General features: G+C 40.4%; 1 protein-coding gene across 1 annotated transcript; it reads left to right on the forward strand.

Annotated features, from left to right (window-relative positions):
• Positions 1–479: 479 nt before the first annotated feature.
• On the forward strand, positions 480–11,326 carry wnt4 (wingless-type MMTV integration site family, member 4). Its single transcript, XM_057362239.1, has 5 exons — positions 480–1,256; positions 7,753–7,988; positions 8,065–8,196; positions 8,576–8,718; positions 8,803–11,326. Exons 1-5 carry the CDS (start codon positions 1,180–1,182, stop codon positions 9,271–9,273), a joined length of 1,059 nt encoding a protein of 352 aa, XP_057218222.1. The 5' UTR covers positions 480–1,179; the 3' UTR covers positions 9,274–11,326.
• The last annotated feature ends 5,443 nt before the right edge of the window (positions 11,327–16,769 follow it).

Consider the following 16,769-nt stretch of genomic DNA (forward strand, 5'->3'; position numbering starts at 1 on the left):
TTTCCCCCTCTGTTGGTCAGCGAGGTGTCTGAGTGACCCGACCAACCACTTTGACTTTCTATTAAACTTGTGAGATAAAAACAATCACACATAATTTGTGAACAAAATTGTTTTCTGGCGAATATAACTGTTTTGAGTGACAGTTCACTAATGGTGACTTGTTTGTGCTTTACTTTCACCTCAAATCCACATGCACAAACCATCATTTATTTTGTCCATGTAAACGTATTAAGCTTGGCACATAAACAAGAAGTCAGAAGCAACACTCAAAAGATTTCCAGAGACACTCAAGAGTGACATGTGAAATCCACACCCTCTCACTGAAACGGTGTCACTTAAACGCATGTCACATACCAATTATAGGCTGTATGGCCATTTTAAATAATAATACGCGATGCTAATAGCAATAATAATAAATGTCTAGTCTATTTTTGTACAAAGCTGTCAGAATACGAGACAGCCTTAAAATAGCATCTTAACCACAAAGTACTTGCGTGTGGGTGCACTGAGGCCAAGGGAAAAACACCTTGCCAAAAAGTATAAGCGGTTATACCTCAGCCACGGTGAATAGCTGCCGTATTGAGTGCCTTTGGAGAACTCTTACGAAAATGCTTGGCAGCCAAGAGCAAGAAAAAAATATATATGCACTAAACACGCCTTTATCTCCTTTCCCACACATCAAAACCTCCCCCAAATTTCGCGCCGCCCCTACCAAACCCTTCAGGAGTCAGTACATCCAGCATTCAGTCTCAGGCTGGATTCAGAGTGGCATCTGCTGGGGTCATCAAACTGAGTTTCACTTCAGCTTTAGATGAATAACTGGACTGGACTGTGGTTTAAAGTCACTTTACAGGCTGCGTTCGTCTCTACCTGATGATGCGCAAAAGTGGACCGTGGAAAGCTTTGCATGCGCTTTGATCGCACAAGAGGATAGCTTTTGCATGTGTGAGGTTGTGGCCAGCTCTGCGCTGAGCTCTTGCGTTTGTTTATTTGAGGAGGCAAGAACTGTTTATACAGACAAACCTGCATATTAACCGAGTGGATGCGCAATGATGGATTAATCGCTTTTTGAGGGATCGACCCATGCGACTTTCAGCAGCCAACAGCGCAGCGCCCTGGTAAACCCCTGGGGATTTTATATCACCAACCTTTACCTGATTTTTATCCCCTGCTCTCAAGATGACATCGGGGTATTTGAAAAGGTCGCTGCTTATGCTCTTTCTAGCGCTCTTCTCTGCCAACGCAAGCAACTGGCTGTAAGTGCACAAACTTTTAATTCGTGTGATATTATGACTTCTGTGTTGTATGTTATGACTAGTTAAAGTCAGTCAGTTCCCGAGAGAAAATGTCAAATGCTGTCTGGTTGAGTTAAACTTTTAAACAGCCATAATTTAGACTCCCTGACTGGTAAAAATAAATGTTCCTGGTTGACTTGACAATCAAAAATGTGACTAAACTAAATTAGTAAACGTTCTTAAAAGCTTGTCAAATCTGTGCATGGACATCGATTCTTTAACGTGGACGAATTAAAGCAAAAAGCATGGGGTGCAGAGGACTGGACACTTCGCATGAGAGGTTTGTGTAATAGTAAATAAGCGTTAGATTACGCAAATGTATATTTGTTTATGTCTGATACAGAATATGAGAAAATGAAACTTAGGGAGTGAAATCAAGACTGTCAGCCACCTTTTCAGTTGTGCACAGCTGCGCTTTGCGCTCGTTACGCACAGCCTGCACGGAGAGCAATGCATAGGTATGACAGCAGTGGACATTATATTCAATGCACTAAAGTGGGGTGTATAAATAATGAAATAAAGAAAGTAGTTTGCAACAAGCCATGAACACTTAATGCACCGATTGTAATCCAAAATCAACATTGTAGTTGTCAAATCAACATACAAATCAAGATTTAGTTTCTATGTACGCATTTCTATGTGTTTGGGATTATATTTATCTGTATCCCCAGGGCAAAAACGACAGCATTTAATCTATCCAGATGCAGTTGACTTTTCGATGGAAGAGTGTTTTTAACTAAAGGTGTGGTAACAGGTCTCCTGCATGTAGAGACACGCTATACACTAAAGTAAAACCTCCTGCCTGTCTACAAAATATGATCATTCTGACAGGATTCTGTACACTATTCCATTGCCATCTCAGGACAGGTATTAGCAGGTAGCCAAATAGACATTAGACAAGATTGCTTTGTCAAACAGAAAATGTGAACGTTCTGTATGAGCACGTGGGTTTGAAGCTCTGTGGCCCCAAGCAATTCAAACAAATTATGAATATGTTCATTCAAGGTTAAAAAAGGGATTAAGTCTGTGGTCATATCTTTTCATATCGACTCAAGGTGTAGACGAAAGATAAATGTAAAGAAAAAAAGTTTGTTTTAAGAGGTAGTATAAAAGTAAGTGTCTTTTAAAAAAAAAGATGTAGGTAAATGAAAACTGGAAACAAAGCAATGCTACATGCATAAATAAATGAATTTTAAAAGCATTATGGGATCTTTTTATTCTTAAAGAATGGATTTTCAGAATAGTGCCGAAATGAAAACTTAAAATAAAAACGTCAAATCCAGGCGAATTGAACCCGTTATTGTCCTGATAATAAAAGGCGAAAGAAATGGCCTGCTGGACTCGAATTTACACGAATTATTTACATCTGCTGTATTATAGGCTAATACAAACATCGGAATAAATTCGTTGTATGATAAGGATGAAAAGCATCATCATATCGGAATAAATGTTCTTTTATAAAACTTCTTCCTTTGCTTATTTTACTGCTTATAAGTCTTAGTTTACAATATAAAAAGTGAGTTTAAAAATTCGTTGCCAGTTTTGTGTATCGCATGTTTAGAAACATGTTTAGTTATTCGATCTTAACCTGAGACGAGATAAAACCTGTTCCTTATGTCTTGTCGTAAATAAACGTACTAGGCCTATTTGTGTTTTTTTATTCGTTTCAAAATAAACGCAGATTAAACCTAAGAATAAGTACACAACTCGTTTCGTCTTGCATTTGTTTATTATCTTTTATAGAAGCTTGTTGATAACTGTGTGCAATTTAATAACTTCCATGTAGCCTATAATGTTTAAACATTTTTTTCTTCTCAGTCACTACAAAACATTTCATTTAACGTGTGAATTTAAATACAGCCTGATACTCGTTCATCGAGCGAATCAGATCAATTAAATTAAGTAACAGACGTAATCAAATTGATGCTGTAAACGTTCACTCTTTACTCAACAGCCGTAATGAAGTGTTTTGAAATGCAGCTCAAGCCTTTTTAGTTGTGAGATGTGTTCGTGTATTATACCTGAGCTTGTCCATCAGCACCTGTGTGAGGGTTTGAGGTGCGCAGGTGCAGGTCACGAGCGCAGCTCTGTTCCACCTGCGCGTCTTCAAATCTCCATCAACAGCACGCGCTTATTCACGCAAATATAAGCTCGCAACACTGACAGATGACTACGCTGCTGTTTAATATTTTATTCATCACTTTGGGTTGCTTTGTGTTAAAATGTCAACAATGAATCACTATATTCAGCAAAAAAACCCAAATGGTTCAGAAATCTGTTCCTGACAGTTCTTTGTCTGTCTGTCAAACTGTTCTTCAAGCTTACAAGTTTATTTACTTCAGATAAAGATCAAGACAGGTGAAACATTTGATCAACCATCTGAAATGGTTTATGTGCTCAGGTCACAGAAGTGCACAGGCCATGCACTAATGTGGCAAATCTTTGTCACAAATCACTCACAAATATTACAGTAATATAACACAAAGCTCTGTGGTCACATATCTACAAGTGATACGGTATTACATTTAGCATCGGATGGAAAGAATAGTGTTTCGAACGTTTGAACAGGACGGTCAATAAATAGTTCACAGCTGAGCAACATGAGAAGAGAGAATCCCCTAACACGAAATACATGGCGCCGAGCGACGAAGGGAAATGAAGTTGTAAAACCTGTTGTCACACACCTCCAGTCATATAGCTTCCTATTACAACACTAATACAATAAAACAGTAGTTCAGCCTTTTAATAAAGCAAATGTTTGAAAACATTCACATGAAAGAACGGAACAGACAATTGTTTACTCCAATCTAGATGCCAAAGTCATGTTCTTGTAGTCATGTTTGACTCGCAAATAAAGAGAGAGAGAGTTAGTCTGATGGGGCTTGTGCACACATTAGTCTCCAAAACATTCAACTATAATGTGCAGATGAGTTTCTCAGATTTGTATTGCTTTCATGGCCCATCTGGTTATCAAACAGCCTTTGCTCAAGTTTCTACAAATAAATCCTCTGCAAGGGCTGAAATACTGCAACTCTGCCCCGTTTTACACACCCGGAAGTAAACATTCTGTTGTATTCCTCATTGTCTATTTTGTACTGTACACAAGTGTATTCCCATTGGCCTCTCTTCAATCCTTTTTATTTGCGTTCCAGCATTCAGATTAAAACGTGTCTCAAATGTCCTAAACCGAACATCCATTCTTCATCTAAATAATCCATTCCAAGCTTAAATATACACAAATTATAAAATATACTAAACATATACTCATCTTGTTGAATTTTGTAGTCAAATAGGTATTAGTGATTCTTAATCCCGGAGAAAAAATTGGAGAACCCCCAACAGTCCCCAATTTGAATGCCTTACCAATCATAAAAACTGTATTTAACAATTTAACAGAGATATCCAAAACTGGTCCTCCAGCAACATGGCCGAGAATAACTGCAACACAGGACATTAGCGGACCGCTGGGGCAACGTCTAGATGTTCAAAGTCAACATTTTTAGTATAAACTACGTATCTTTCACTAAAACATTCAATGTACGTAACAGCCTACATACTTAACCTGCTTGAACTTTTGGAAGCAAGTTTAACAAACAAATATTGGCAACAAGCACTGCTGCTCTCTTCAGCAATGCTATCATGATTTCCACATCAAATGAATCCCATATGATATAAGAAATGATTAACCACGTTCACTTCAGTTACTTTTTTAATTGCATTACTAATCTATTGGATTATTGATGATATAGATACACGAGATAACACTGCCCTCTAGAGTTAAAGACAGATGCCATAGGTTTGTGTAGATGCTGCTCTCTGGACTGTGCTCCAGATTTTCTCAAGAATTCTTAGCACCAGTGAGTCACTGTGGTACTGAGAAGTTGTGTAAGGACGACACGTTTGTTTCAGAACACAGGCGTTCTGTGATGAGTGCTTGAGTGACATTTGGGCCCTTTGTGCAAGATGTTACAATGTCTATGGAGTTAGAAAGTAACAGTAGCAATGATCAAAAAGCAATGCTTGAGATTTATGAACAGAAAAAGTTAAAAAGTATGATTTTACGTACTCTCGTGTTGTTCCAAACCTGCATGATTTTTGTTTTTCTAGGGACACAAACGGAGAAATTTAAAAGAATTATACTAGTCACCGTTTACCATGCAATAACACAACTTTCATGGTCATCTCAAAGTTATGAAACACAATAAAAAAGCTTTGTTATTGTATAAAACTATTAATAAAATATACAACGGTTAAACAATACTAAAAAACTGTGTTGCCAAAAGAACACACAGTGACTTTAAATTATTTAATGACTGTAAAAATGAAAATACGTGTGAAATACCAAAATGCATCAATTTCCTCGAACGCCCCGTAGTTCAAATCTAAATTTGTCAAAGAAAAAGTTCTTAATACACAGACATGAGTGCTGTGACGCACAGTTGACAAATATGTAAATATCAAATATTGTTATAAACATCACAAGATTGTGACTCTTGGACACCGAAGCACGCACAGTATGTTTATTTGCTGTCAGTAGCTTGGACAGGTCTGCTATTTACCTTCACCAATTTTTTTTTCTTCAGTACAGGAAAGGTCAACAGCCATAGCCTGATTATTCAATAAACCCGAAAAAGAAAGATGTGGAGAGAAAATGAATCTTTTAAGTTTTACGTGGACGTCCGCGAACACGTATATTCTCGGTTCTTTCGCAGCTCATAGTTTGTTTATACGGTTAGAGATGTATACAGCCTGGCATCTGTACACATGTTCTCATTCTCCCCCGACTTCTCTTGTATGAAAGTCTTGCGTGCTAAGTCGCGCTCGGCTAAGCCATCTGGAGCCAACAGCGCTCGGAGGCCCGGGCAGTGTAATTCAACACAAACATGACATAAAAAGAAGGCTCCAGGTGGAAAGCTAAAGCAAAAACCTCCCAGGAAGAGCGGCCGCTATTCTTTTCTAGCCGTCGCCAGCTCTCGCCGTTTCTCTAATCTTAGTTTTGCGAGTCGAAAACAGAAAGGGTGATAGAAATGAAAACAAAATGACCCACGTTCACTCAAGGTCTGAAATTATCATTTTCCCAGACAAAAACGTTTCAAAACAAATTTTCTACAGGTGTTTGTCCTCTGAGAGCATCTGGCACAGATATATCCCATCCCAAATCCTTGAAAGAGCAGTCCTCTGAAACCATTTAGCTGCCAGATTCATTATCAGGTCAGGATCTCCCAAGTAATTTAAACAAACAAAAGCTGTAAACATGCACGCAAAACCACGCAACAGATGCTTAACATGATGGGAAAAAAACGTACTCCGCCATGAGCCAAATAATCTCACAGAAAACTAAAACGTACGTGTGCGCATCAGGCCTGTGATGTCACCGTTGTCGTGCCGGTCAGACAGGCGGTTTTGGATCAAGGTTATCAAAGCTCATGAGAGGAGAGATGAGGGTCTTGTGGACAAGGAGGTGTTTGTTTCTTATCTGCCCCACCAAATCAGCTCTTGTCAACAGCAGAGAGAGAGGAAGTGTCGCTGCCGGCCGCCAGGATTTAACATGTGCCGTTTTTAACTCCGCAGGGGTACAAGCATGTAAAGAGCGTACGGCGATGTTAAGATGAGCCCTTGAAACAAAACAGACCTCAAGACACTACTATAAATACATGCAATAACGTGCCGGAGGTTTCGTGACAACGTCGACCAGCGGACCAGTCGCAAGACAGGATCCGAGTCAATAAACCGTGCGATCCCTTGTTCTTCCTTTACACTTAATTAAGTATTTACAGAACAGCGCACCTTCAAAGCCATCTCGAGGTCTTTTCACCGTTATACTCGTACGATTAAATTACTCATCGCCCCACAAAAAGACATTTAGAAACAAAAGGCAACTGACTGACCGCAAATCCATCCGTGACTGAGCCTGTAAACAGCACCTGCACGCAAGCCACCAAAGTCATCCGCCCACTCCTCAACCGCACGCGACTTTGATCTCCTGCCGTCCTTGATGGTAACTGACTGTACCTTAATAAACTGTTTTCGATCTCAGCGTGTTGTTTGCGAGCTGGCGAGACCTATTTTTAAAGAGCTGGACCCTTCAAAGTGTTACCCTCCATCCCTCACATCTCGGAGTGCTTGCCCCGACCCCACGGCCCTGGAGGTGATGTGGGAAGATAATCTATCCGTCTCTCTCAACATCCCCCTTACCTCATCTAGCACAGCTTTCCAGGAACGCCACGGCGTTTACATGACTGCTTTGGAGTCCCTTAAACAAACAGCGCTCTGTGGGGTCGCCGAACCTGTGGAATGATGCGCTGGTTGACCACTTTCTTCAAACAGCGCGCTAATCGCTTCCAGAAACATTCAGCTTGTAGATACAAAACAGAAATAAAACTCTAGATTGTGAACACTAGTTGTGTATTTAACGTGACCATGTACGTGCATTGATCATTTCTCTCCTGGTTTCAAGATACCTGGCCAAGCTGTCGTCGGTGGGCAGCATCTCCGACGAGGAAACGTGCGAGAAGCTCCGGGGGCTCATACAGCGGCAGGTTCAGATCTGCAAGCGCAATGTGGAGGTGATGGACGCCGTCCGCAGGGGCGCCCAGCTCGCCATCGACGAGTGCCAGTTTCAATTCCGCAACAGAAGATGGAACTGCTCCACGCTAGAGACCGTTCCTGTGTTTGGCAAAGTGGTCACTCAGGGTAACTAGCCGCTTGTTTGAACATGAACATTCGGATATGAAGATGTGTGGATTGTTAATGATTATTTTGGTCACAGGTACTAGGGAAGCTGCCTTTGTGTACGCCATATCAGCTGCTAGCGTAGCGTTCGCTGTGACCAGGGCCTGCAGCAGCGGGGAGCTGGATAAGTGCGGATGTGACCGCAACGTGCACGGTGTCAGTCCAGAAGGTACGTCTGGTTTGGATTGAGTAATTGTAGTCTGTGCTTCAGATGGCACACCCTTAAAACACCCAGTCTGCAAAGTATATTGCACAGAAACCTGGTAAAGGGATGGTTCGTCCAAAAATTTTAATTCTGTCATCATGTATTCACTCTCCAGGTGTTCAAAATCTATAATATCTATATCACAAAAGAAGATATTTTGAGAAATGTCTTTGTGGTTTTGTGTCTTCACAATGAAAGTCAATGAGGGCCAATGATATTTGGTTCCCAACGATCTTCAAAACATCGTCTTTTGTGTTCTGCAGAATTCAGACAGCTTTTGAATGACATGAAAGTGAGTAAATGACAAGCAAACAGAAAAATAACTTCTCAAATCTTTCAATAGGTTTCCAGTGGTCAGGATGCTCTGACAACATCGCCTATGGAGTTGCTTTTTCTCAGTCCTTTGTGGACGTCAGAGAAAGAAGTAAAGGACAGTCATCCAACCGTGCCCTGATGAATCTACATAACAACGAAGCGGGGAGAAAAGTAAGAGAAATCATATTACAAACATTTTTTAATAAACATTACCCAACAGTATCCGATTGACAATGTTACCTTTACCACCCCAAGGCAATTCTGAATCACATGAGGGTGGAATGCAAATGCCATGGCGTGTCGGGCTCCTGCGAGGTGAAGACCTGCTGGAAAGCCATGCCGCCGTTCCGCAAGGTGGGCAACGACATCAAGGAGAAATTTGACGGCGCGACAGAGGTGGAGCTGCGCAAAATCGGTACCACCAAGGTCCTGGTTCCACGGAACTCACAGTTCAAGCCCCACACAGATGAAGATCTGGTGTACCTGGACCCGAGCCCCGACTTCTGCGATCACGACCCCAGAACGCCGGGGATAATGGGAACCACGGGACGCTTTTGCAACAAGACCTCTAAGGCCATCGACGGCTGTGAGCTCATGTGCTGCGGTCGAGGGTTCCACACGGAGGAGGTGGAGGTGGTGGACCGCTGTAGCTGCAAGTTCCACTGGTGCTGCTACGTCAAGTGCAAACAGTGTCGCAAGATGGTCGAGATGCACACGTGTCGGTGATCCATCGTCAGAACGTTCGGAGATGGCCTCCTCCTTCCCAATCGCTTCCTAGACACATACAAGAAAAGGGAAGACACGGACATTCCCGAGCATTTCAAACAATGATAGAGGAACATGTCATACATGAGACACTTTAAAATATAGGGGTTCCCCATTGAGAGTATTTTTCTCTCCCGTTTTCTCCTCGTGCATTTTTGTTTAAATGTGGTCGCTCTCTTATTTTTATATATTTTTTTTTTAACTTATTGAACTGAAATAGAGAGTGAATTTTTTAATGTGACATGCACCGCGCAGAGTGCCAGTGGGAACGAGGTTATTAACAGACATTGACCCAGACGGATTAGGGGCACATGAATATGGTGAAAGGTCACGGTCGGGACGTCGCTTCCCAACACCTTTCCATTGTTAATGCTGCTTAAAGGGTTTCATCTTGAACGATGGACATTGGACTTACAGAAATATGGAACATTACACGTTGGAATGGAGTCCAGGTGTACATCTGCTTTACCAAGTAGAATGTTAAATATGGCCATTCGTTCCTATATAGCTGTGATGCTGCTTGAATTCAAGAATCACTCACCAATAATGTACAGCTTTGGTCTTCTGTATACAAGTATTAAAGCCCCCCTGCTTTTCCAGGGATGTAAACCAACTCCGAACAAGATGGGGACTGAAAACAGCATCAATTAGGTGACCAACTATTGATGCAGACAGACACCCAACGAGTTATAATCATGCATTTGGGGTAAAAAATTTGACATAAATTGTTGACCCACAGATCGACTCGGGGTGCTTGGATCATGGATTCTGTGCACAATAACACTAGCACTTTTCCTTTCGTATCACAAAAAAACAAATCTCCAAGCATTCCCTGCACCGTTAGCCAGACCAAGCGAGTTATTTATGGTGAATATTTACAATACCGTAAATCCGAGCTTATCTTTAGTACAAATTGCTATCCAGTACGCTTTTAAAGAAACATAGATTTGTAAAGAATTATACACTGAAGAGGACTATATTTCATATGAATGTATGTTAAATTGAAATATATGCTGTGTCAAAGACTGACATCCTTGTGCTGTTTCTTACTGAACTAAACTTCATCATGTAGACATTATTTTACAATTTAACATACAGTAAGAATTCAAGTTGTGCAGAAATATCGACACTTTGTAAAGTTGGGTTTAACGCTGTCTTTCAGTCTAAAAGAGCAATGCCATCTACACGGTCATTATAATATCACGGCATTAGTCACACACAAACACGTTTGCCCTGGTCGTACCAATCCGGCACACAGCTGCCCAGTGACACGGTTTCCACTGCACCCAGAGAGTCGTGCCATCACGCCAAGAACAATAAATATTTATAGAAACTATTCATGGAATAATGGCAGGAATGAAGGATGTTGGACACGCGTGAATGTGGTTCGGTGCTTCAACAAAGCCGCCCCAGCGATGACTTTCCTAAACCCGTGCCCGGTAGCTTGTAATAAGCGGAGCATTTTCCACACATTTTGAAGGTCCGCCTTATTTTTGCATCCAACTCAAAATTGAATATTACTTTTGTGGGATATGATACAGGTCCATTATGTGCATGAATTTATTAAGATATATTTTGGAGAGAACTGCCCAGCTGATTCTTTACTACCCTTGTTATCAGACACCACGCAATACCATACAGGTCTGTTTTGTAACTGTGAGACAGGTAGATTACACCCTCCGGGTTCTTTCACAATTTCAACACAACTTTATTTACAGTATATAGCGCTTTCTACTATTTTCATTGTTACAAAGCAGCTGTACATGAGACATATTGACTATAAGCAAAACAATTAAAGTTATACCGGTGAAAACAAGAAAAAGGTGAAAACACAGAAGACAGACATACCCACATACAAAACACTCCACACAGACAATATGCACACGTACTAACACATATAGACATAGAGACACACACAGCCGCGCAGACACACAGACGTGTACGCGCACACAGACAAGCACATACACACGCGCACACACACACAAGCGCGCACGCACGCACACACACACGCACACACACACACACACACACACACAGACAAGCACGCACAGATGCGCACGCACACACACAGATGTGCACGCGCACACAGACAAGCACATACACGCACGCGCACACACACACAAGCGCGCACACACAGACAAGCACGCACAGATGCGCACGCACACACACAGATGTGCACGCGCACAAAGACAAGCACATACACACACGCGCACACACACACAAGCGCGCACGCACACACGCACACACAGACAAGCACGCGCACGCACACACACAGATGTGCACGCGCACACAGACAAGCACATACACACACGCGCACACACACACAAGCGCGCACACACACACAAGCACGCACACACACAGACGCGCACGCACGCACAGTGAAAGCACACATTTAAGATAAAGGAGAGAGAAACACAGGTCAAATATTAAACAGACTATAAATTCCTATATGCAATATTAATTAAGTAAAACTTTAAAATTATAAATCTAATTCTACAATTTCACCTTTAATTTATGTTTTACATGTCATTAAATCACATCTTGCTTTTTTCAGTTGTTACAAACCCAGCACATTATGCATATGGTCCAAAACAAACCCACCATGAAATTGTACAGTCTCAGCCAAACATTAGCAGTGTTGGGTGTAACTAGTTACTAAGTAATTAGTTACTGTAAATGTATTACTTTTCCTTTGAAAAAGTAAAGTAAGGGATTACTCAATTTTTTCTGTAGTTTAATTACAGTTACTTCTGATGTAATTAAACTAAATACTTTGTGTAATATATGTGTGTGCAATAGTGGAATTGACATCAAAATTCCAAGTCTAACTTTAAAATCTGTGCTTTAATGTATAACTCTCACATTTGTAATACTTTGGTCAGTTAATAATACTACTTTATTTAGTTTTATATTATTTATTTGAATGACTTAAAAGAGCCGTTTCATGTCTATTCTTGAATCACTTAACAAAATCAAGGTTGATGTAGGATATAGTAATTACAGTAGTAATAAGGAATGAAATACTTTTTGGATAGCGTCATTTTTCCAGTAATCTAATTACACTATTGAATATGTAATTAGTAACTAGTAGTTAATTACTTTTTCAGAGTAACACTGAACATTAGTCTGCTTGCTAAAGTTTGGCAATACTGAAGTATGTTACTAATAAGGCACATTGAGGAACGGGAAGAGGTGCTTAGAACAGAAGTGGGTTTGTTTTTTATCGTGCACCGGGAAATTAAAGGAGGCGGCATATCTGTGGATGCAGGCTGGAGGAATTGTGAAAAAATCCTCAGAATATCCAGCACATCCTGTATTTGTGGAATCAGAGATATTGAAGTCCAAAACACAAGTGTTTCTATTCACTGTTGATTTGTGCAACTTGCTTTTTAAAAAAATATGCGTGCAAAAACAAGAATGTCTAAAGGTGACTCTATACCATACCAAAGCAAGGACAACCTGCATTTGATCGTAGTAATAATAATAATAATCTCTCCGGCGGCTATTTGAGGAAAATATGTAGGACACAATGCTTGAATGTGGAAGAATCGGCGTGTATGAGAATAGATCTATAATGTGCTTGAGGGAGATTTCACTATAAGAAATCTAATCCTGTCAACAGAATGGCCCTGTCACCGCCTCTTTGATGGAAAATACCACACCGTAATTTAATATTTGGAAAGGCCTTTCCAGGGACGTAACATAATTATCAACCTACAATTCAATAAAGGAACTCAAAGATCGGAGGCTTTAGCCTTTCAGCTACTTTTAATATGACTTTGGTCTCTGAACTCTTCATGGGGACATTTGTATGATTAGACCAAGACATAACAGTGAATGTCAATGGTTGGTGTAATAGTTTTTAGATACAGTATCGATACCAACAATGATGCATGTTTATTGTGGCAAAGCTATACTCTTAAAAAAGTGCTTTGTGATGCCATAGAAGAATCATTTTTAGCTGAACGCTTTACATCCAAAGAACCTTTCTGTGGCACCAAAGGTTCACTGTAGAGTAAAAAGTTCTTTAGATTCTAAAAAAAGAGATTTTTCCTGTAGCAAACCTTTAAGTAAATGGTGCTGTTGGAAACCAAAATGGTTATTTTATGGCTTTTATTATGAATTATTGAATTCCAAAAATTGTATAGAATTATTAATAGAAATGTAGAATTTGTCTGGTCAGCCTTATCAAGATAATGGGTTCAATTCTCAAGGAACACGCTTTGGATAGACGCGTCTTGCAAATGCATGTAGGCTATTCATGTGCTAGTACTGCTTTATAGTCAGCAGGTGATGCGTCTGCAGAAAACGTTCTCTAAAGAAGATTCCAAGAGTAAGACAGACGTGCAAACATGCTAGGCGTAAAGCGCTCCTCTCTGCTCCCAGGCCTTCTTCAAAACTCGTAGATCTCCACCAACATACTTCTCATATTAAAAGAAAACAAGTTACACAAACGAGACACATGTTTCTTGTTTGTGATGACAGTTGCTGTACCCCCTCCTCAAAGCATCAAAGGTTGTGCAACAGTCTTACCAGGCCCTCACCACGATGTTATTGTGGTACCTAGCGCAGAAGCTTGTGTCTAGTATTCATCAGGCTAGCATACTTTTTTTATGGATTTACTAGAATCAACCGGGCTCAACTAGCTCAATAGATGTCAAGTTGTCTTGGCTCTCCCTAGTGGCACAGACCAACGTAAGTATTTCACATACCAAAGTTTATTCTTCTTTTGATTCATGTGAGGCTGCCGTAGTAAAAGATTCAAGGTGGTTTGATAAATGTCTCTAAACAGTAAAACTACACTTCAAACAATATCATAACACACCTAAATTGATCAATTGAAATAGCTTATATTGCATACTGATGATCATTACAGTGAATTTAGCAAAATCCCCAAGAGATAGTTGACCCAACATGAGAAAATATTTGCTCACCTTTGTTTTTCCCAAATCCTTTGGTCTTTTTTCTTTCCAACAGAGACATTTTAAAGATTGCGTATCACAGGCAGTTTCTTAGTCTTGAGTGCCTATACAGTATTATATACCTCGTATCTACGAAGAGTATTTAGTTGGATCAAATTTATAAAAGAGAGAAACAGCTGTACGATTATTTCCGGAAAAACACGAGCAGCTAGATGTGGAACTAGTGGGGAGAGTGGGATGGAACTGCAGCACGGGCAAGCAACACAGCATCACACGACACAGGGATCCAGAATAGGAAAAAACTTTCCGAAACCAGTTGGAGTGTATCAAGTACAGAAATACCACGTCATACGTCCAACTCGTTTTTTAACAAGTTGACCATGTTAAGCATGAGAAGCCAGCACGTTTAACAGTGTAAAGAAGTCAGCATGCATGACATAAGAAGATAGCATGAAACCCTTTAATCACTTTAATCTTTAAAGACTGTCTGAATGATCACAGCCTGTCAAACTACACAAAATGGAAAAAAACTTTGCAGTTTTGTTTGTATATGCTTTGTCAAACAAGCATCAACCAAATGTGATGAAATGAAGTTTCAGCCTGCCCCTCACAAAGCTATTGTATGGCTTTTTTACCATTTTTACCGAACGCAGACCTTCCAGTAGATTAGTTTCGGGTTTTAAGGTAAGAAACGACATTCAAATGTAATGAACAGGCAATTTGGTTTAATCATTTGTAAATATAACGTCATATATGTTATTAAAAGACATATTTATATTTAATTTGTCAAAAAAAAACCTGTCAAAATGATTTGCTGCATCCAGGTTACCGTGTGCTATTAGTTTTGAGAGATTGTTATCTGGGAATAATGAACCTGCAAATGTCGCGACTGGCCAATCAGAATCAAGCATTCCAATGAGGCGTGCAATAATTAGCAATAAGGTCATAAGGGTTCGGAATAACGTAGGAATAAATTGTGATTATTTTAGGTGAACTTGCCCTTACCACACACAAGAATTAACCGTTCAAAAGATTACATCTAAAGAAATGCGAAGTATTTTTATACTCAACATACTGTATGAACAAACAAAGCAGCTGTTGTTGTTTAAGACAAATAAGTGCCAATAATGCCAAGCCCAAAGTTAGGCTACTTAATGCACAATTAAATAAAAAAAAACTCCCCTTCCCCACTAAAAACCAACATGAATCTTCACGTTGGAGCAGAGCCTTAACGTAAGGTATTGTTTTATCATGAATCGCTGAGGATTTCAACCATCATAAAGTGATATATAAGGCCTTCTAGACTGATGCAAGCTCCCCCCGCCATCAAGAATCTAAATTTGTATCCACATATCTCAGAGATGATGCAATTACTAAAACTATAGAGTTGCTTTCCATTCAGCCAGAAATCAGACAGAGGACACAGGTGTAGAGACTCTCAAAAAAAAGAGGTCACGAATACCAAAACCATAATAAAAGAGAATACAGCCCTAAACAGACCTATGGTTAATCCATCAACTCACAAACCGAAATCCATCCACCTGCACTCAGACTGCATGCTGGTATCTCTAGTTTGGACATGGTTGCCCTGCCTCCGTGATATGGAAGCGAGGCTCGGTGAGCGAGCGAGACAGTGTCAACACACGAGATGAGGTTTCTCATGGACATCCCAACACACCTGAGCGGTTTCTTATCTGCGATGGCCATCGCAAGCGGCCTGTGGATGCGACACATGTATCTGTAGCACGTCACAATAATCAAAATTTATGATCAGAACCGTCACTCTTGGCTTCTCTGGATTTAAACCATCGTTCCTCGCTGTGAGTGCACTGCAGTCCTGGCAAGAAGCCTGTACAGAAAGAGAAATTCATCAAATACGCCAACTTTTTTGAGTTTGTACCCAAAGGAATTAATAAACTATCAAGAACAATTAAATTTGTTGAATAAAAATAGGAAAGGGAATCAAACGCATTCAAACTAACCGGAAATCGATTACCAGTAAACGGGACATTTCACAAGTGAAATGAAAAACAGTTTAAGGTGCTTGTGTTTGTTCTCATGTAGCACAACGGCCGTATTATTTCTACAAATATAAATCACAATCTCTGCTTAGTAGCGCTAAAGTAGAACCAACATCAGCAGGTTTATTTCAGGGGGGGAAATGTTCCCGAAGCCGATCCAATATAAAGACAGACTGAGTGTTCTTACGGTGCTGCCATGGCAGGTATGCAAGACTGAGTTTGAGTTCTGTTTGAGCCACGTTACAGATGGCCAAAGGGAGCAAGAGATGTGGGATTTAGATTTTTCAACGCTCGTAGCCGTCTCAGTCCACAGCCTCACCTTTCAGCACATCCCCGACATGCTTGGCTTCCACTGGCACATCTGCAGCAGTCTACATCAATTGTCATGCAAACCTACGCTTAACACAACCTTTAAGATTTAAAGTTGCACACCTTTTCCTGATATTAATGGGCTGTTGTGATTTTTGTAAGCCATCAAGGTTTACCTCTGGATGTAATCGTCCCTCCCCGGGGC

This window comes from Triplophysa rosa, linkage group LG20, assembly GCF_024868665.1.
Source record: "Triplophysa rosa linkage group LG20, Trosa_1v2, whole genome shotgun sequence".
Lineage (NCBI taxonomy): Eukaryota > Metazoa > Chordata > Actinopteri > Cypriniformes > Nemacheilidae > Triplophysa > Triplophysa rosa.